Source organism: Eublepharis macularius, chromosome 9, assembly GCF_028583425.1.
Source record: "Eublepharis macularius isolate TG4126 chromosome 9, MPM_Emac_v1.0, whole genome shotgun sequence".
NCBI lineage: Eukaryota > Metazoa > Chordata > Lepidosauria > Squamata > Eublepharidae > Eublepharis > Eublepharis macularius.
Window position 1 is genome coordinate 105,784,973 of NC_072798.1, and position 22,534 is coordinate 105,807,506.

The 22,534-nt window shown below is 47.5% G+C and overlaps 1 protein-coding gene across 2 annotated transcripts in view; it reads right to left on the reverse strand.

The window, feature by feature from the left end:
- The window catches only part of CAMK1D (calcium/calmodulin dependent protein kinase ID), a 308,248-nt gene that overhangs the window by 170,202 nt on the left and 115,512 nt on the right, over positions 1-22,534 (reverse strand). For both annotated transcript variants that reach the window (XM_054989218.1, XM_054989219.1), the window contains exon 2: positions 2,296-2,427. In XM_054989218.1, the coding sequence (XP_054845193.1) occupies positions 2,296-2,427 (132 nt within the window). The remainder of the gene's footprint in view (positions 1-2,295; positions 2,428-22,534) is intronic.

The following is a 22,534-nucleotide window of genomic DNA, read 5'->3' on the forward strand; positions in this document are numbered from 1 at the left end:
TCACTGCATACTTCCCTTCAATGGTTGCGTCATCTGGTTTGGCACATGGGCCACCAGCGATCAGCACCTTTTTTGCATAGCTTTGAGTACTTCTGCAAGAGTCTGAATGTCTTCTTGCCTTCACTAACCACTGCCGATGCTCTATCAGAGCCCTGGCATGAAGAAAAAAGAATGCGAGAGTGGGCTGTTCTTCAGTTTCGTGGTGCTTATAAGCGGAAGGTGTGGTCTGGCACATTGTTTTTCCCAGTCTTCAACGGAAGCATTTCTTGCTTGGGATTTGTATGCATTACTAACCATGCAACTGTCTATAGCCTTAACATTAATAGCTGTGTGATAACCATGACCAGTGATCAAGAGGGCACTAAATATTATAACTGTGTCAGCATGACAGTTTGCCTGCTTATGAAGGTCAGAATCAGAGATAATCAAGCTTTCGGAGAGCTTGACCTTTCATTTCTTCAGCTATTTTCATGATGCATCTGACGAAGAGAACTGTGGTTCTCTAAAGCTTATGCTACAATAAAGTTAAGGTAAAGGTAGTCCCCCTGTGCAAGCACCAAGTTATTACTAACCCATGGGGGGGATGTCGCATCATGACGTTTTCTTGGCACATTTTTTTGTTACGGGGTGGTTTGCCATTGCCTTCCCCAGTCATCTACACTTTACCCCCAGGAAACTGGGTACTCATTTTCCCGACCTCGGAAGGATGGAAGGCTGAGTCAACCTTCAGCCAGCAACCTGAACCCGGCTTCCGCCAGGATCAAACTCATGTTGTGAGTTGGTTAGTTGAGTTGGTTGGTCTTAAAGGTGCTACTAGACTCTTTAGTATTTTGTGACTACAGACTAACACGGCTAACTCCTCTGGATCTATGTTGTTGCTATGTAATCCCCACTGAATATTACTGAATAATATTACTATTATTATAAAATTAACATGAAGATCACAGCATCATAAAACACAATAAAACCAACTAACCAGACAAGAGCATAAAATGAGCCAAAGGGGAGTCAACAAAACTGGCAGAATACGATTCATTGAACTTTAAAGCCCTCTGAAATAAAATCATCTTAAACGGCCTCCTGAAAGCCCCCAGAGAGGAGTCCAGCGAACCTCCCCGGGGAGAAGGCGGTGCCTGCCGTTGTACTGGGAAGCGTGGCTGAGGCAGCCTCTCTCTACCGCTGTCCAGCCTGGTCTCGTTAATGAGTGGACTTACGATGGAGGAACTATGAAGCTTCCCAAGGATACCCTCCTCACCAGCCCACCCCCGAGGTTTCTGGCTGTTTCGGGAGGAGAAGCCCATTAGTGGAGCCTCCATCTACAGAGGCAGCAAACCAAGGCCTTGGCCTCTGCGCCCTGATTGATCGGCCTTCCAGGACAACGACTGGGCTGCTGTGTGAAAGTGGGGGCTGGACTAGAGGTACTGCTGGTCTGGTCCAGCACGGCTCTTCTTTATAAGCCTGGCTGCATATTCTAACCAAGTCCTGTGTGGGAACATCTCTTGCTCCAGAGGGTGACCCCATTTCTCTGCCACTGACATTTGCCATTCAGCTCTTATCTTGCATGCCTATGTATGTTTACTTAGAATGAAGTGCTGCAGCACAGTGGTTAAGTGGTTTGGCTGCAAATCAGCACTCTGCTGGTTCAAATCCCACTCCTGCCATGAGCTCAGTAGGTGGCCTTGGGAAAGCCACTCCTCTCAGCCCATCTCCCCAGCTGCAGTGTGGGGATAATAATAACACTAACTTGTTCACCGCTCTGGCTGAGGCACTAATCTGTCTAGAAGCACGGCATATAAGCGCAGTTGTTGTTATTATTGTTATTATTATTACTACTACTTACTTACTTACTCCCAAGTAAGCGTGCATCTCAGACGGCAGCCTTAGGCTCTTTTCACACTACTTACCTGCTCCTGGAACGTTGTGAAATATCGCGCAAAAACTGCGGACGATAGCGGCTTCTCGTGAGAGTTTTGCGCGACATCTTCCGCGGTTTTTATGCGATATTTCGCAACGTTCCGGGAGCAGGTAAGTAGTGTGAAAAGGGCCCTTATTTTCTCCCACTTGCGCCCCTGGAGTATTAGCCCAACCAACCGATCCTGCAGCTAGTTGATAGCCAGCGCAGGATTACACACTATGCTGAAATATATGCTGGAGTCGCACATCTTGAACCAGCATGCTTCTTTCTCGTGACGTTTTAACATGCACAGCGCATGCACACCACCACCACCACCACCACCACCACCACCACCACCACCACCACCACCACCACGGTGGAAGAGCACGTTCCATACTTACTTCCTCAGGACGGCAATTTCGTTCTCTATGCTGCTTTCCTTTCCTTTCAGGGCTTTCTTTGGGATGCACTTAACTGCAAAGAGTTTTCCAGTGGACCGGTTCTCGGCCAAAACCACTTCAGAAAATGCGCCGCTGAAAGAGAGAGAAAGAAAAAGGGGCATCTCAGTTTGTGTCCTCTTGGAAATTGCTGTTCTGTACTAGAAACAAACTGCATTGATTATTTACAACTTCTTTAGACATGCGGTTTTGTTCCGGCTTGTGGTGCAAAACTTTGTCTGAAGTGACGGGATCAGGTGCGAAGAACTCTGCACTGGTACAAAAGTTGCACAAGTACAGTAAAAGACCCGGGGTGTTGCTCTGGACTGCTTGACTCTCGGGTAAGCACAAGGCAGGGTTTGAATGAGAAAGGAAGGAGCCAAGGCAACAGAGAGTGCCATTCTATCCACATCTACAAGATCAAGGCCCTTGCATGCGCTACACGACACTTGCAACACTGAAAGTATAAAACCATATCAAGAGCCAATGGTTCTACAGCAACACCTTGCACTAAGGGCATCCTCAGTGGCGTAAAACATTCTCCCCTTCTCCACTGGCGAGGCTAAGTGTGAGTAACTGGCCCAAGGTCACCCAGTGAGCTTTCCGCGGTAGAGTGAGGATTTGAACCCAGATCCTAGTCTGACACTCTAATCACTACACCACCTATCATGTTGCTGCAGCCGTATCATCCAGCTGTGTCCTTCACTGTTCTTAGAAGCACGCCGAAGGGACTTAGCACACAAACATCTTGATTCGGACAGATTTCGGTAGGAATACACAACACAACTGCAAGCCCACATCTGGAACGTGGACTCCCACCAAACAGCAGTACCGCCTCAAACAAAAGAGGCAGGAAAGAGGCAGACGGCGTGGGGGGGGGGGGACGGTGCTGAAGAATGCTTCCTGCACTCGCCCCCCACCCCTCTTACAGCTCCTCTCAACAGCTGCTTTTCTCTCAGCTGTGATAGAGACTGCAAATGAACCCAACTAGGGGAAAATGAGACTGGGGTGATCATGCAGAAAACAGCTGGGCCTATATTTAAGGGAAGGGGTGTACCACAGTCATGTCGTTCTGCCTGCATCCCATGTCCGTATGCATGTTTGCTTGGAAATAAGGACCGCTTAATTCAATGGAGCTTACTCCAAAACAAGACACATATATCACGTACCACCACCACCACCACCACCCTTTGCACAGGAATGTCTTCTTCCAACCTTAGCTCAGCATTCCTGGACTGAATTGTGGAGGGACGTTTCCCTCGCTAGGATACAAAATACTGTGACTGGCTTCTCCTGTACTTCTCCTGCAACCAGAACCACCTTCCAAACAAATCCCCAAATATTACTAGCCCACAAACTCCCCCCTCCACTTGCCCACCCCCATATATTGTTAAGTCACTTGTATCACATGGAGGGCTTGTCTTGAATGAACCACCGACAGAGTGAGTGCATGACAAGATCACAGAAAACAAGAAGGGCAATGATTTGATAAAGTAAAGTAATGTATGCCATTAAAGGTACTTGATTGATTGATTGATTGATTGATTGATTGATTGATTGATTGATTGATTGATTGATTGATTGATTGATTGATTGATTGATTGATTGATTGATTGATTGATTGATTGATAAAGTAACGGTTCCATTTCCATGGGCATGAATGGCTGTTCGTCTGAATTTATCATCAAGCTATAATACATCATACACATAAGACAAGTTACAAGTTACAGTCATATTTCAACAAAACGATACCAATAAAATAGCTCCACCGTCGCGTAGGGCTTCTCTGGGGGTTGTAGATTTCTGCTGAGGAACAGGCTAGGAACCTCCAATCCCTCCTGCTCCTGGGCAAGGGAGGTCCCAAGGCCGATATCAGAGGCCTGTGTGTGCAGCGTAAAAGGCTGCTTGAAATCAGGGGTCCGCGCGGCGGTGTTCTTTGTCAGGGCAGTCTGGAGCTTGTGCCCGGTCCGGGGCCCACCTGCCCTGGCTGGGCATTTCCTTCCCTAGATAACCTGTCAGCAGGGCTGCCTTGGAGGCGAAGGGTGGGATAAAGTGGCCATAGTCGCCCACTTGCTTCTTAGAGGTAAGCCAGAGGATGTCCGCCAGAGAGGCCACCTTCTCCAGTGGGGGCCGGAGTCGTCCCTCCCCTACCACAAAGCCAAGATACTGGAGCTCTCGAAATCCAATCCATCTCTTCTTTGGGTTGGCTCACAGACCCCTTTCATTGCAGAGATATGGCTTTCTACTTATAGCTCCACAACAAAGGGGCCATAGACTACTTTTTAAAAATGAAAGCAGTGGATTCAGAGAACCTAATGCAGAGACTGTTATACCAATCTAACAATATGGAATTGCCAATTTTAAAAAAAAGCCCCAGTGATGTAGGGGAGGAAACGGTCACTGCAGGGAAACTAGTGCCACGTGGGCAGGGCCCAGAAAACCCAAACTTTCCTGTTTACACAGCAGCCATCCAGGCTTTGCTGTGACCTTTCCCAAAATTTCACAGCAAAGCGGGTGTGCTAAAGCGCAAAGGAAAGTCGGGGAAGCCCTAGGAGGTACACAAACGCACCTTGATCCTGCCAGGAAACAGGGAAAAAAACAGCATGAAAATTGGGGAAATAACTTGTGGAAACAGCCCCTGTCTAAACAAGAAGCTCTGACAGGGATGCCAGGAAAGGACTCCCAGGCAAAGTCTCCCAATTAAAAGTCTTGTGACTGTACAGCCCAAGGGAAAGATACCATCTCATTAAATAGTTAAAAGAGGCAATTTAAAAACTTATTTGCATGGCAAAGGAATGCTAATTGGCTTATTCTCATTCCATTTAAGACTTACCCAGCTGGGCACAATTATTTGTCTTAAATATTTATACTCAAAATGTTCATGTACTTCTGTATCCCCACCCCATTCATAATCACAACTTCTTGTTCAAACAAAGAAAAAAATAAACCATTCGAGAACACAGAATCCCAAATTTAACTAGGTTAATCCCACCCAACCCCAACTGAAATAAGCGTAGAGCAGTAATTTCATCTTTTAACATACTATTGCAAGCAGTTCTTCTCTCTCTCTCCCTCATCTATTCTCTGTTGTAAAGAAAAGGCCTCATTCCAGCCTGTTTCTTGTTTCTTGAAAAGTTCAGTTCAGGCTTTGGGTCTGATAGAAACCTGTAAAATCATTAGGACCCGTATTCAACCTGTGCTGCACCAGCTCCATCGGCTTCTGGTTGAATTCTGAGTCAAGTTCAAGCCGTTGGTGTTAACCTTTAAGGCCCTTAGCAGACTGGGACCCGCATACCTATGGGACCATCTCTCCCTGTATGTTCCCTGGAGGGCGTTACGCATTTGCTGGTGGTCCCTGGCCCCAAGGACGTTCGTCTGGCCTCGACCAGGGACAGAGCCTTCTCAGCTCTGGCTCCAGCCTGGTGGAACGCACTCCTCACTGAGATCTAGGCCCCATGAGACTTATTACAGTTCTGCCAGGCCTGCAAAACGTAGATGTTCCGCCAGGCCTATGAAAATGGTTGAGGAGCTGATGAACAGTCCTGCTGGCCCCTGGTCTGGTCTGCTCCCTTCCAAAGCCTAACTGATATATGTTGTGCCTACCCGCGGGGATATCTACTGAGGTTACCACTCTGCCACATCTTAGAGGTCCTTGTTGGACTGTGTTTTATTGTTTTATATGGTTTCCAGTTATATTTTATACATTTCATAATATTCTATGGTATTTGTTATGATGTTGAGCCTGAGCCTGCTTGCAGGGAGGGTGGGATATTAACCCAATAAATAAATAAATAAATAAATAAATAAATAAATAAATAAATAAATAAATAAATAAATAAATAAATAAATAAATAAATAAATCTACCAAAGGATCTTGGGTGAGAGTTCATGGACTGTCCTTGATTGGTTAATTAGGGTCAGTTGCAACCGTTTTGGATAAAACAGGGTCCTCATTCTAGCTTGTAGCCTAATCTTCTCTTAATTTTGTGTGGTTGCTTAAAGATTTTCTGCTACCTGCTTCCGTGGCTCCAAGATTTCTGTCTCTGGATTTTGAGACTTTGGAATCCTTTGGACTCTTTTGTTTTAGCCTGAAAGGTAATCTTGGGCTGGAAGTCTTGAAAGTCTGTTTCAGTGTGCTAGGGCACGCTTGTTTTCCTCTCTGCTTGCACATTTCTATGCCTATATGCTTTTGCACTTCTGCGAATAAACTCTTTCGAGTATATGCGCGTGTGTTCTTTGGGAGTTCGAAAGTTTCAACCTTAATCCAGTACTTTAGCCCACTTGGCTACAGCTACCTAAATAATTAAACTCAGTCTGCAGGTGTCCTACTCTGCAGGGCTGACTTCTTAGTTCAAACCGTGTAGGGCTGGGAACTTGCCTCTCAGTTCCACTGTTAAGGGTTTAGTCAGAGAGGCTGGTGGCAGTGAACTGTTACCCCGTAAGTGAAAACTCTCTTCCAGTTTTGAGTGTTTTGCTCTGGACCTCCCACTAAGGGTGGCTTGTGGATACACCCATCTTTGACACCTGCACTGGTACATGTTGATTTTACGGTAGTTCTCAGAATCGGTGTAATCTCCTGGAAAGACCCTCAGAGGTGTCAGGCTGAGTTCCGGGTGAGATTTATGGCAGCTCCTTTCCCTTTTGGTGAGTTTCTACTGAGCTTACAGTCCAACAGCACCCATTCAAAATCGTTGCATGGCAGAATCAGCCATGTGAGCGCTCTCATCTGTGCAATCATAGCAACTCATAAAAAAACACAGTTGCCACAAGTTGTAGCACCCATATCAACAGTTGCCACAGAGGTGGCTCTCATGCCCAGAGCCTCCAGGTGCTATGAGCCTCGGGGTAAGATCTGGATCCAAAGGGGTGGCACCTATTCTCAATCGCCCCCTGTCTCTAGCAAGCAGGTTTTGCTCCTGCGACAGGCAGAGCAGTGAAAGTTACCCAGCAACACAGGAGCCAATGGGAGTGGGGCTCTGAACTAGCCAAGCGTGGCTGCGGGCTTGGAAGCAGCAGTTGCGTGTTGGGAGGGAAAGGTGATAGTTGGCGGGAGGGGAGCTAACCGGGCACGGTGTTAAGGGTGCAGCCCTAGCATTGGGGATGTCCTGTTGTGGAGTTGTGTGTGGATTATGTGTAAAGTTGGTATCAAGAGTGTTGAAAAGCGTTCTGATCTGCCTAGAAAGGTCTCCCTTCCTCCAGCATGTGCTGTTTAACAAGTGCCACTCCACCCTTTCCGTGTACCCTGTTTATATTTACCTTGATCTGCAAGCTTTTTCTTTCTCCGTTTTTTAAAAGTAACCCGTCTTGCCCCTCTCCCTTTACCCCTTCCCTCATGTATCAGTCTAAGTTTGGGTGGTTCATACCCAGGAGGACCAGGGCTTCTTGCCACCAACCGTTATTTCCTGTTGGCATCCTCCAGTGTAGCGGGGAAGGCAGGGCAGGGGGGAATCCTCTTGGGGGGGCCTAGCCCCAGGAAGCTTTCTCAGCCCCAGGAAAAGGCAGGGGAGAAAACGGGTGGTCCCACAGAGCACGGCGGCGAGAGAACAGCAGCGACATCCGCTACCACTATCCTGAGACGTTCTCCAGTCACGGTCGCACTTGGGAGAGCTTTGGGGATGGAGGCGATTGGGTGGAGCAAAACGACGACGCAATCTGCGCGCTACTTTGACCACTGTAACCTTGGTGGGCCGGGGTCGGGGAGCACGAGGGAAAGAGGGAGCGTGGGAAGCCTTTTAGAAGACCTTGTCTTTGTTCTAAGCAACTGCTATATTGTTGGAAAGGCCTAAGCTGGAGAATCAGCAGCTAAGAGCCATGACGAAAGCAATTTGAATCGGATTCCCAATCTGGGCCTTGTTGCTGAGCGACTCCTTCCAGAGCGGATGTCTCCTGGCATGGGCCCTGCACTCTTTGCTCAGTTCACTTCTGGGAGAGGAAGTTGAGCCCCCCATCCCCCCCCCCCACACACACTTACGGTCCCTTTGGATGGCAACTGGTTGCTTCTGGTGTGCACCCGCTGACCCTCTGTTGGCGGAAATCAAATCACTTCCTAGGGAAGACGCTCGCCCTGACATTGTCTCTTCATATGTGGTAGCCTGGTACTCAGGAACTGTCTTGCACTACCAGATTCCACAAGAAAAATGGCCCTTGCAGAACCATCAGCTATGAGGCAACCCCAAACATTAGCTGAGGAACTGCATTTCCCAACGAACTGCGGCTTCTTAGTGTGGGGATTTAGCAAGTGCTTTCATTTCAGCCATGAAAGAGTTAAACTGTTTGTGTTACCTACTTAATTAGTAGACATACTTTGAATGTAACCATGAGAGCTTCGAATAAGATTCCCGCCGTAGAAAGGGGAGTCACTAAGAATAATGAAGTAAGATTAGGATTTTCTATTGGGCAGTTAGTTTATTGGGGGCAATTGACTGATGCTATATACTGAAGTTTTATTGCTCTTTGTTCACTTCCACCCACTTCTTCACTTCTTCTTGTCTCTACTCTAAGTCACTTAGCTAGCAAGATGTAGTCCTTAGCAATTTATTATTTTCTCCAAATGTAACCCTAATTTTTATCCTTTAGTAAAGTATTCTTACAGAGCTACACTGGAGTGTGTGTTTGTGAATCTATTCTCATTACTTCCAATGCGCAATCTTTGCACAACCTCTGCTATATTTTCCTACACTTAGGCCATCATTTATCTTGGGACTCTGAGCTTTGGTTTGGGAGGAAAACAGTGTTTCAGTCAACACAGTTGTTCTGCTTATACCAAGATGTGTGAGTGCAAAGTGGGGGGCTTTAAGGAAGGAGACCCTAGGCCTTATCCCTTACAAAGCTCTTCACAGGCCTTGGTCCAGCATACCTACGGGACCGCCTCCCTCCCTATGCTCCTCCGCAGCAGCTTCAGTCTTCCAAACAGCTTCAGTCTTCCAAACAAAAATAAATTAAATACATAAAAATGTATTCCAACTCCTGGGTTACACTGTGCAGCTTGCAGAGAGCCACATTTGTAATGACCATCAAGCAAAAGAGCCGCATCCATGTCCTTCCCTACAATTCAGGGAGGCTAACCGTTTACCCATTTCTCTGGTGGAGGCTACTGAAAGGTGGGCACCACCTATGACCCATAAGCCCCCACCAGGCAAGTGCCTTGCCCTCTTTTCTGAAACCTGGAGGCAGCTGTGCACTGGGGAGCAGTGCTCAGAAGAGACACAGGTGGCACATGGATACTGAGAGAGTTTCACTGTTCTAATGGCAAGACAAAAATCTCTGGGTTGACAAACGTTACTTTTGCTTCTCATGACTAATTACCACTTTGTTTTTCAAACTGTTACCTGAAGCAGCACTAAAAACATTGCCAGGACCTTATGAAAAAGCAACCGAGGAAAACATCTTTGGACAGCAAACAGGCCTGGGTACAGATCCGTGACAGGAGGGCAGATTTCAGGTCAACATTAGGAGACACTTTCTAAGGGTAAGAGCTGGCAGACCGTGGAACCAATTCCTTGGGGGGGGGGGCAATCCCTTGCCAGGGGTCTTAAAGCAGACAGTGCATAACCACCTGGCTCTCTGTTTCCTGCACTAAGCAGGGAGTTGAACTAGATGGCCTTCAAGGACCCTTCCAGCCAAAATTTCTATGACTATGGGCCAAGCTACACATGACAAAAGACACTTGCCTGGCAAGTGGATTGAGTGGAGGGCAAGTGAACAGGGAGAAATACACTTGCCGTTCAAGTGTCATTCGTCATGTGTAGCTTGGCCCTACCTAGCCTGAAACTTTAGAGACTCTGATTTTAACCCCACGTGTACAGCCCGCTGTTGTGTTCCACGTCAGCCAGATCGCCACGCTTTTCAGGAAAGCCGCCGCTGGGTGATTTTCCCATGGGGAGGGGGAGGGGACACTAGCAAACTACAATTTAATTTTATCTCTTGGACAATTTAAGCGTATTTCTAAAACAGGAATATGGGTTTCCTGGGAGATCACTGTGGCACACAAATTTATTTTTGGAAAGGAAGCCTTCTAAGAATGCTTCTCATTTTCCTGTTTTTGGACTCATTGCAAATGAAAAACAGCACGGGTGGTAGACATTACTCTTTTGTAAGAGAGATTTTTGAACGAGATTTTGGAGAGCGGTAGAGTGATCTGTGTGTGACTGAGAAACTTCCATGGATAAGGCTGTCAGCTGTCCATCGGGAAATAACCTTCCGTTCCTTTAAAGCAATGGTTTTCACATTCTTTCTGCACCTCACCGTCTGCCCCTAGAACTGCTCTTTTATTCAGGCCTTGGAAACAAAAACGGCACGGAGGAATCCAGGAGGGGGGCAGCTTTGGGGTCAAATCAAATGGGACAAGACCAGGGGCTTTCGAAGCTGACTCGTTCAATATGGGCACCGCTTCTGAAAAATAACCAATTGAAATGGATCCCAGACAAGAGTGATGCTTGTTGGGAAAGCAGAGATGGTGAAAGACATGGTACTCCCCACTTTTGATGGAGTCCATTTAACCCTTGCAGACTTGGTTAAAAGCCTAGGGGTTATATTGGATCCAGCACTACTACTAGAAAAACAAGTTAAGGAAGCCACAAAGAATGCTTTCTACAACCTCACTCTAGCCTGGAAGATGGCTTATTACCTCGATATGGCCGACGTAGCCACCTGGATCCATGCTACACTAACATCAAAACTTGACTATTGTAATACACTATACATTGGTCTCCTATCCACGTTAACTAGGAGGCTCCAATTGGTGCAAAATGCTGCAGCTCGACTGTTATCAGGAGCGAGCAGGAGCAGGAACACCACTCCCATCCTACAGTCACTCCACTGGCTACCCAGCAGTTACTGTGCTCAGTTCAAGGTACTGGTTATTACATACAAAGCCCTTCACGGCCTTGGTCCAGCATACCTATCGGACTGCCTCCCTCCCTATGTCCCTCCACGGCAGCCTCGCTCATCTGAACAGGGTCTCCTGCAGGTGCCAGCCTGCACACGGGAGAAATCAATAGCAGCCCGTACACGGGCTTTCTCTGTGGTGGCCCCTACCCTGTGGAATGGCCTGCCTGAGGAGGTCAGGAGAGCCCCCGCCCTCCTGGCTTTCTGCAAACAATGCAAAACCGAATTATTCAAAAAGGCTTTTTATGCAGATAGGAGGGAAGTATTGTAGGGAGGGGGTCTCAGATGCTTTGCTAATGAGTTAGGGACCATAGATTTCATCACTATGTCGCCTTGCATATTATCGGTTGCTTTGAATATGTACTCCAATATACTACCTGTGTTTCATGTTATCTAATGTCAGTCCTAGAACTGATTATGTTCTGTTTTAGCAATTCTTCAACTCTGTATTGGATCCTGGCTAATGCCATGTCTTTGTATAATCCTATGGCATTATTTATGGAAATGTCCTTGACACTGATTGTACTAATCTCACACTATGTAATCTGCCTTGAGTCTCATTGAGACAGACAGACAGACAGACAGACAGACGGACAGACAGACAGACAGACAGGAAGGAAGGAGGAAGGAAGGAAGGAGGAAGGAAGGAAGGAAGGTTTCTGGGAGCTACTGAAGCTATGGATGATTAGGCCCATTCACCAGAACTAGGACAGGACATGTTAATGATTTAATGCACATCAGAAGCAGGGCAGACAGCCCTCAGCACCAAAATGGGATGGCTCAGGACAGGGCATGATGGGACATCCACCAGACCTTGCCATGGTGTCCTGTATGGACTCAGGGTCTGTCTGTATGGACCCTGTCAGGATATTTTACAAAAAACTCCACTGGTTGGTTTAATGAAGATTTATTATAAAAATCCAGTTCAAGGTATAACGAAGACTTTGTTAGGAATGACACATTATCAACAAACGGTAGTACATGTCGTTCAAAGAACTGACCCCCCCCCCTTCGGGGGGTTGGCCATTCGGCCTGTGAGAACCTGGGCACTCAAGGTCGACCGGTCAGGGCTCCCAGCGCTCCCGGCTAAACATCCCCTGAAAGGGGAAAGAAACTGCAGCTGTCTGGAGGGGGGGGGGAGGAAGGGAGATGCCAACCTCCAGTCCTGACACTGTCCAAGGAAAGGAAAGGCTATTAGAACGTATTAAGAGAGAAGCCAGTAATAATTTTGAAAACCTGAATCTAAATATTTATGAAACATCAGATTATGTTTAGTTTTACAGCCGTTTGGACTCTTAATTTGCACTTTATTTAATTGTTTTTAGAAAGCTTCTAGACAGCCTTTCTCCCCAAAGGTCAAGTGGTTTACAAAACTCCAGACCACAACAGACGAAAACTTATTTTAAAGCTCCCAGGAATAACTCTGAGGCCAAGAGATCGGGGGGCAAAATGTACGGGCAGGCTATTCTACAGTGGGGGGGCAGGGGCAGCCTGCAGAGATTGACACAAGGCGAAGACGAGGGGGCCTCACGGCTTCTGCCAACTCTTTAACTATACCTGTGGCCAACTAACACAGAAACATTGCTGTGTACAAAATTATTTTTTCCTCTGCACTCAGCAACCCAACCTGCTTCATTCATTCCGGCACTAGCATAATAAAGACAACATTTAAAAAAATACAACTTTTTACTTTGCAGCCAAAAACTTCAGGAGACCTTTTATTCTACAAGAACATTATTGCATACTCGTGGTTACTTTTTCCTCTATATGTATCTCTTAAAATGTGTAAGACAGTACCTTGTACAAACCTGTCTTAATTATGAGTAAATTTTGTCTGTCATCTGTGTGCCAACTTTGAATACCAATCGCCAACACACACAGCCTGCCCCAACCCACTCACGACAAGACTCTCTCTTATGCACAGCAGGAAAGAGAATGAAAATCTGAGAATGCGCCAAGTAAGAGAGTCGTTATGGTAAGAAAGAAAGAAAAACCGGCCTGGATTCCACCCACACGCCTCTGAATTGCTTCGAGCCCTGTCAAACTCTCTCTTCCAAGTTCTTTTCAGTTTGTTCGTACAGGACTTGCTGACTATCCACCTCATACCAGTAGCTATGAACTACAGCAGAATCACGTAGGGCCACTTAAGCTTTCTTCTTCTGGAAGCAAAACCAGCAAGAATGGATGGGGGAGGCTGATGGAAGAAGGCAGAAGGTGCAGCTACGGGAGGGAAGGAAAGCTCAACAATGAAGGACTTTTCTGCCCTGAATGACCTGCCAGTCAAAGCCAGCCCGTGCAGGGGAAGACAGAGGCCAACACTTTGCTTGCGCTAGCTGCAACTCATCTTCTCAATGAGCAGAAAACAACCGGGCAGTTCCTGGCGGGTTAGAGAGGCTTGAAGAGACACAGCCCGTTAAATCTATGATCAGGGGGAATTCCTCAAAGCAGGGATTACCAGAGGAGCGCGCACAGAAATCACCTCAAAAGCCAACTACCTCCTTCTGGTACAGGCTCACTGGAATGGTGCCAGGAATAAGGCTGTTTCAGAGAGCCAAGCTACAAGTGACGCCTGACACAGGTTGAACACTTGTCAGCTTCCCTCAAGTTTTGATGGGAAATGTAGGCATCGTGGTCTTGCAGCTGTAATGGAGAGCCAAGCTGTAAAACCAGGACGCCTACATTTCCCATCCAAACTTGAGGGAAGCTGACAAGTGTCCAGCCTGTGTCAGGCATCACTTGTAGCTTGGCTCAGAGACTTTGTGTCCGGTATGAGATGGATTTTATGGTCGGGGGGGGGGAACACTTTCCCCCCTCTGCCTCACTTTTGGTGGGTACTACCATTTAAAAAATTATTTTAATTAATTTATATTTGTAATCAATTATTACAAAATGCCAGAACACAAATGAATACAGCGCAATTACAAATTAATTGGAAAGCCCTTCTATTTGCTCCGAAAATAATCTCCTGCCCCATTATCCAATTTCTATCCATCAGATTCTACTCTTGGGAGACTTTTACTTTTTGAACTATACCACGTTGCAGGGCAAGAAAGGATCCAATTACATGTATTGTCGAAGGCTTTCACGGCCGGAGAACGATGGTTGTTGGGGGTTTTCCGGGCTGTATTGCCGTGGTCTTGGCATTGTAGTTCCTGACGTTTCGCCAGCAGCTGTGGCTGGCATCTTCAGAGGTGTAGCACCAAAAGACAGAGATCTCTCAGTGTCACAGTGTGGAAAAGATGTAGGTCATTTGTATCTACTCAGGAGGGGTGGGGTTGAGCTGAGTCATTCTGTAAGAGTTTCCCAGGGTGTGGAATGCTAATGGCGGGAGGCTTCACTGTCTCCTGAGGAGGTTCTTTTGCATATGGATTGGTGCTTGATGTGCTAATCTTCTCTGCAGGGCTATTGTCGGGTGTGGAGTGTTTTGTTGGCCTGGTGTTTTTCAGAACCGGAGCCCATGCTCTGTTCATTCTTAAGGTTTCTTCTTTCCTGTTGAAGTTTTGCTTATGCTTGTGAATTTCAATGGCTTCCCTGTGCAGTCTGACAAAGTAGTTGGAAGTGTTGTCCAGTATTTTGGTGTCCTGGAATAAGATACTGTGCCCTGTTTGAGTTAGGCTATGTTCAGCCACAGCTGATTTTTCAGGCTGTCCAAGTCTGCAGTGTCTTTCATGTTCTTTTATTCTTGTCTGGATGCTACGCTTTGTGGTCCCGATGTAAACTTGTCCACAGCTGCAGGGTATATGGTATACTCCTGCAGAGGTGAGGGGATCTCTGCTGTCTTTTGCTGATCGTAGCATCTGTTGTATTTTTCGGGTGGGTCTGAATACTGCTTGAAGGTTATGCTTTTCCATAAGCTTTCCCATCTGATCAGTAATTCCTTTGATATATGGCAAAAACACTTTTCCTGTAGGTGACTGTTTTTCCTTGGTTGTTTGATTCATCCTGGGTTTGATTGCTCTTCGGATTTCATTTCTGGAGTAGCCATTTGCCTGAAGTGCGTGGTTTAGATGATTAATTTCCTCATTGAGAAAGCGCGGCTCACATATCCGTCTTGCACGATCCACTAATGTTTTCATTATGCCTCTTTTCTGTCGGGGGTGGTGATTGGAGTTTTTGTGTAAGTACCGATCAGTGTGAGTTGGTTTCCTGTAGACCTTGTGACCTAACTGAAAGTTTGCTTTGCGGATGACCAAGGTATCCAGGAATGAGAGTTTTCCCTCACTTTCTTTCTCCATTGTGAATTGTATGTTCAGGTGGATGTTGTTGAGATGATTCAAAAACTCCCTCAATTCTTCCTCCCCATGGCTCCAAATGATGAATGTATCATCCACAAACCGGAACCATACACTGGGTTTGTGGGGTGCTGATTCTAGAGCTGTTTTTTCAAAATGTTCCATGTAGAAGTTTGCTATAACTGGGCTGAGTGGGCTCCCCATTTTGAAAAAACAGCTCTAGAATCAGCACAAGTTTACATCGGGACCACAAAGCGTAGCATCCAGACAAGAATAAAAGAACATGAAAGACACTGCAGACTTGGACAGCCTGAAAAATCAGCTGTGGCTGAACATAGCCTAACTCAAACAGGGCACAGTATCTTATTCCAGGACACCAAAATACTGGACAACACTTCCAACTACTTTGTCAGACTGCACAGGGAAGCCATTGAAATTCACAAGCATAAGCAAAACTTCAACAGGAAAGAAGAAACCTTAAGAATGAACAGAGCATGGGCTCCGGTTCTGAAAAACACCAGGCCAACAAAACACTCCACACCCGACAATAGCCCTGCAGAGAAGATTAGCACATCAAGCACCAATCCATATGCAAAAGAACCTCCTCAGGAGACAGTGAAGCCTCCCGCCATTAGCATTCCACACCCTGGGAAACTCTTACAGAATGACTCAGCTCAACCCCACCCCTCCTGAGTAGATACAAATGACCTACATCTTTTCCACACTGTGACACTGAGAGATCTCTGTCTTTTGGTGCTACACCTCTGAAGATGCCAGCCACAGCTGCTGGCGAAACGTCAGGAACTACAATGCCAAGACCACGGCAATACAGCCCGGAAAACCCCCAACAACCATCGATCCAATTACATCTTCATGTAACTGGAGGCAACCCTTGCCACTGATGGGACTCAAGCGGGCTATGGCTTATCTATCAGCCGGCTCTATCAGGACACAAAACTCCTTTGTTAATTACCTCATAGCACAGCACAGAGTTCAGAATGCTACGCTACTCACTGAGTGTAGCACACACTCAAGTTTGCTTTTGAAACAGTTTAACATGTCCTGTCTTTAACTCATACTGGAATATTTTCCAATGAATATATATTCGTTCATGCTCTTCCATTCATCAGGAAGTTTTAAGATTCTATGGTAACTTTAAAGACAGTTTTTAATGTAAAAAATACCTACGATTTGTGAATTGTGTCCTTTTATTTATAAATATAGTTAAATAGGTTTGCCAGGTCCCCTTGTCCTCCTGACGGGAGGTGGGGGACCCAGCACCGAATGTGCACGCTCCTGGGACCACATGATGACATCACTTCCAGGAAGTGACATCACTGTGCAGCCCCAAGGCACCCCTGGGAGTGCTCCTGTGTTCTGCAGGGGGCTGAACTGAGCCCGATTCAGGCCGATTTGGCCCAAACCTGGCCGCTGCGGTGTGTGGGAATGCTCCCGTGCTCTGCAGTGGCCTGATCCCGCCCAATTCATGCCTGAATCAGCCTGGATCAGGCCCAAACTGGCTTGGAACAGGCTGCTGAGGAGTGCAGGAGTGTTCCCATGCTCCAAAGAGGCCTGGTCCAGGCCGATTCAGGCCCAATTTGGGCCAGATCTGGCCCATGGGGGTGGAGGATAAGTGGGGGTGGAGGGTGGGAGTGGGGGATCCCCCACTCCTGGCGGGGGACTGGCAACCCTACAGATAAAGCAGGTGCAAAGCAAGCAGGCACACAGTGCCATATTTGCTGCAGCACCCAGACCAGCAGCCCAAGACGTTCTAGTTCTCCAGCCTGGACTGCCCAAATAGCTGCTTGCTGCTCCCAACCTTTCTATTTTTATTTGTAAAGATAAACAGTACAGTGTTAGGTCAATAGTATCTATGGGTGGGAGGTACAAGGAATTATGGGAGTCAGAAAATCTCATTCTGACTTCTTATATCTTTGTTTTCCTGGGCCGATTCCAGATGACTAACCTTAAGGTGCTTCATGCCGCCCTCTTCCGGATCGCGACGGGGAAAATGCGAAACATCGCGTTTCCTCGCGCGAGTTTTGCACGTCATCGCGCAAAACTCGCGCGAGGAAACGCGATGTTTCGCATTTTCCCTGTCGCGATCCGGAAGAGGGCGGCATGAAGCGCCTTAAGGTTAGTCATCTGGAATCGGCCCTGGTTACTATCACTGCCCCCTCCTATTCATCACCTTATGCCTGCTGCTTACTGCAGACATCACTGATAACTTTTTTTGGACAGATTTTCCAGAAAACCTGGGGACTCGAGAACCCTGATATTCCAACACAGCCCAGTTTCGTGGATTTGGGCAGGAGCCAATCCCCTGCTATCAGATCTACTGATGGGTATCCATAGGTGTGTCCTTAAACAAGCAACAAACTATATCAGAACTTAAAGAGGGCTCTCTTTTCCTTTCAAACAACTCAATAGCATGACCTATATCAATATTTTGCCTAAGTCCATTCATGACATACTTAATCAGAGGTCCTCAATCCTTTTGAAGCCTGTAGGCACAACGAGGGTTGCCAGGTCCCCCACAGCTCAAACTGGGGAGTGAGGGGTGTTGTGGGGAAACTTAATGTGCTCCAGAGCCTTCATTGTTGTGCCAGGAGTGACGTCCTTCCCGGCGTGACAAGGAAGAGAAGGCCCCCAGGGGGATACTTTGGCTTAAAATTGGCTGAAATCACAGGGGGCCTTCCCTTTGTTGTAGTGCCAGGAATGACAGCATTTCCAGTGCGACAACAAAGGCTCCAGAGTGCGCAGGCGCATGCTCCAGAGCTCCTATTCTCATCCACGCATCTTTCCCCCCCTCCCTGCCAGCCAGGAAAGAGGGGGCAGGGGCTGGGATCGGGGCTCCTCCCCCCTGACCAGAGGACCTGGGAACTCAAGGCACATCTTGAGTTCTGACACAGTGTGGTAGGCACAGCAACAAAATGGCTGCCACAAAATGGCTGCTATAGTTTACCTTCAGTTTCACAGTGAAGATCCTGTTGACTAAGAAGCAGATTCTGCCAAAACAATGTTTTTAAAAATCTACACAGCCAATCAAATGTCCAATGGCCTATCAGAAGCCATGCTTGGCAAAAGCCCCACCTGGTCCCACCCTAGGATCACCAGGTCCCTCTATCCTCCCGCTGGGAGGATTTGGGACCTGGCACTGACCTTTGGCCGGCTCCCTGTATATCCCTGCACGTGTGCATTGCGTGTGTGTGCTCTAGAGCTGGCGTGATGACATCACTTACAAAAGTGATGTCATCATGCTGGCTGCGTGGCACCGTCACTTCCTGCGCCGGCTGCGAGAGCCCTCCTGCACTCAGCACAGCGCCAATTCAGCTCCAAAGAAAGCGTGGGAACCCTGTCACAGCCGGTGTGACATTGCTTATAGAAGTGACCATACTGCACCGGTTGGGAGCGCGCGTATGGCAATGCTCCTGAGGTACCTGCTGGTGGCAGGCAAGCTCTGGGAGCTTGCCCCCTCTCGCTGATCACTGGGTGATCAGCGGATGAGGGGGCAAATCCCCGGGAGTTAGCCCACCGTGGTGGGCACCTGGGAACCCTATCCCACCCACTTTCTAGAAACACTTGGCAGTCACCAGGAAAAGGACTGGTGAGCACAATAGCGTCCGCAGGCACCATGCCGGGGACCCCTGTACTAAGTCAATTCATGACATACATCAATTCATAAGATAAGAATCAGCAAGGAAGTGTTGGGTCTGCCACCAACCTGGGATGTTTTTGAACAAATTAGGAGGCTTAAGCATTTACGTTCTGATTAGCAAGCTCTAAATCCATCTCAGGACAGGAAAGACTCAGCCTCGACAGTATCTGTTTTCCTCCCTCAAGGGCTTAATAAAGCAAAATTATTTGACCTCCTTTACATGAGATTTATTGAGGGACTAAAGATGTTTTTGCAGATGAAACCAGAGCAGTGCAGCAAGAGAACATAAAAGATCATACATCATTGTTGAGATTGTTCTGAATTAGAAGCTGAAATAGGGTTAAAAGAGCGGCTGATAGTCTGGTTGAACTTTCTCTAGTAGTACAAAACCTTGTATGTATGTATGAAAGTGACCCACAGCCCGAAATAACCATGCAGAATAAGCAGCGGTGTTAAGTAGAAAAGAATATTCCTGCAGATATGGCTGGTCCCGTAGCCTCCTGCTCATTTAGTTGCATTCTTTCCCCACTTGAGACAGGGCTCTGACTTAAAGAAGTAGACTGTATGCTTTAAATGTGTCCTTGAGCATGTACAGAGAGCATTTCTAACCAACAAGAAGAAGATTGTCGCCATGAATTCAGGACTTTGTTCTGAAGCAGACAGCAGATAAAACAGGCCTCTGCTAGCCCAGCCCAAGCTGGGGACCCCTCTATGTATCAGAAGCGGACGCTGTACTTGCCTTCTTGGACAAATCAGTCTCAAAGGTTCTTTATTTGTTTTAATTGTATACTGGGGTGGTTTTTTTACACAAGCTGCTAAACTTCATGCCTGTACTCCTTATCTCAGCATAACCACTCACATTCACCTTGGTCTCCCTTTCGCAGGAAGACTGTCAAATTAAAAATTCAGCTATGAGCTGTGAGGCTTTTGGAAGCTTCTTTGCAGATAAAATCTTGTCTCTTCATCATGACCTGCTGGCCACAGTTGATACAGTAAGGGAACTGGAGACCCTTGGCCGTCTTCGGGCCCAACTTTAGATCACTTCAGTCTGGTCTCCCAGGAGCATGTTGACAGGATCCTGCGGCTGGTGAGGCCCACTACGTGCCCCTTGGACCCCTGCCCTTTGTGGCTGGTTAAGGCCAGCGTGGATGGGATGAGGGCTGCGCTGGAGGCCATTATCAACTTATCATTGAGCTCCTGGGTTTTTCCCGGGGCGTTAAAGGAAGCCGTGACGAAGCCTCTTTTGAAAAAACCAACTCGGGACCCCACCAACCTGTCCAGTTACCGCCCAGTCGCGAACCTCCCGTTTCTGGGTACGGTGATTGAACGGGCAGTGGTGGAGCACCTGCAGGCTTTCCTGGAAGATGCATCGGTCCTGGACCCATTCCAGTCTGGCTTCCGTTTGGGTCACAGGACTGAGACGGTGCTGGTCGCCCTCACAGATGATCTCCGTAGGCAGCTGGATTGGGGCGGGGCGGGGCAGCTGGTGCTGTGAGATCTCTCAGCAGTGTCTGACATGGTTGACTATGAACTGTTGACCCACTGCCTTGCCGAGGTTGGGATTCAAGGAACTGCCTTGCAGTGGCTTGTCTCTTTTCTCCACGACTGGGGATAAAGGGTGGCATTGGGGGGGAGGTTATCAGCATGCCAGTCACTGGCGTGCAGTGTCCCACAAGGGACAATACTCTCCCCCCTGCTATCCCATCTTTATATGCGCCTCCTCACCCAGCTGGTATGGAGTTTCGGACTGGGTTGTCACCTGTGTGCAGACGATACCCAGTTGTATCTGTTGATGGACAGCCGGCTTGGCTCTGCTCCTGACACCCTAAACAGAGCTCTGGAAGCCATATCTGGATGGGTGCGGCAGAGCAGACTGAAGCTGAACAGACAGAGGTTCTGTACTTGGTTCGTGGGGTGGCAGATAAGGGGATCCGGCTCCGACTTTTTGGATTAGAGCTGATTGGTTCTGGTGTGGGCCCTCCTAGTCTACTGGTCAAATTCGCTCCCTGGGAAGAAACTGGCCCTGGAACTTAGGAACTGCAGTGCCCCTCAAATCCTGCGAGGAGGCTTGCACTCTGAGGGGACTGTGAGGAAGGCCTTGGTTTGGTAGGCCTTTCATCCTGGGACTCTGAGCCTTGGCCGGGGGGGGGGGGGGCGGGCGGTCCATATCCAGTATTACACGTTCTGTTTATCTCTGTCATAATAAATATAATTGTACTTCTACCAAAGTGTGTGAGCACAAAGCAGAGTATTGCAAGGAGACCCAAGACCCTGAAGCACGGAAGCCACGCTCTTGAGCTGAGAACTATGGAGTCGTAATTTGTGCTGCAGAAGGAAGAACTACAGAGAGAGAATTGCAGCGTGGGATGGAAAAGGAGCCAGGAGAGAAACGAACAGAAGTCCACTGCCATCTTAAAGATCGCCAACATTTATTCTCAGTATCAGCTTTTGTGCGTCAGGGCTCACGTCTTCAGATACAAAGGGAAGAAAGGAAATCATTCCCCTCATTCCTACAGAAAACTGCCAAAGAGGAAGGGGAAAAAGCGAGGAGTTGAGCAGAGAAGCCCAGACTGATAAATTGGGTGATATTCTCTATGTGGAGGCTGCAATCGCTGGGGTAGTTTAATAGATGATGGGAGAGGTCAGAGAGGAAAGACACCCATAACTGGGTTAATCTGAGCGGCAGCCCAAAGGGTCGAGAGCCAGAGATGGCAGCGGAGGCATTCCGTCATTCTTTTTGTCCCCCCTCCCCCACCAAGCCTACTTTTTGTCATGTTGGTCTCTCCAACTTGCATCAAGATGGTGTGGGTAGTAATTTTCAGTGAAAGAATAAAGTGAGGGGAAAGCCCCTTCACCACCATTCAATTCACAGCCTCAGCAGGTGCGTTTCTAAAAACAAGGTGTGTGGGGTGGGGGCGGGGGGGGGGAATGGCAATCCCTGAATGCCGATTTCCACACATTAAGCCTCTGTTAAAGGGATAGGACTTTTTTCCAGGGCTGTTGGCAACCCCAGTGGGCTAGCTGATGGCCCTTTCAGCTTGCCATTCTGGGGCAGTCATAATACCTTTAGTTATTCATGTCCCAAGACATTTAAGCAAGCTATAGAAAAAAATTACATCATAGCCCAGCCGCTGTTTATAAAGAAATACGGCTGGAATAAAAATAGTTTAAAATGCTTAAGGGACAAATAGTCACACAACCTATTAATCTGCCCAGTAAGAACTGCGTGCGGGTTTGAGGCCCTTAATTTAAATGCAGAATCAAACTGCAGGCTTATTATCTTGACACAGCCATTTCATTTGATGAATCTGCTCTGAAGGCTGATAAATATTTAATTCATTGTAAACTAGGGGAGGCCAAACAGCTTCTTTTAAAAAACACCCACTTTGGTTCTTGCTAACTCTAACAAAATACTGGGATTCCCTGC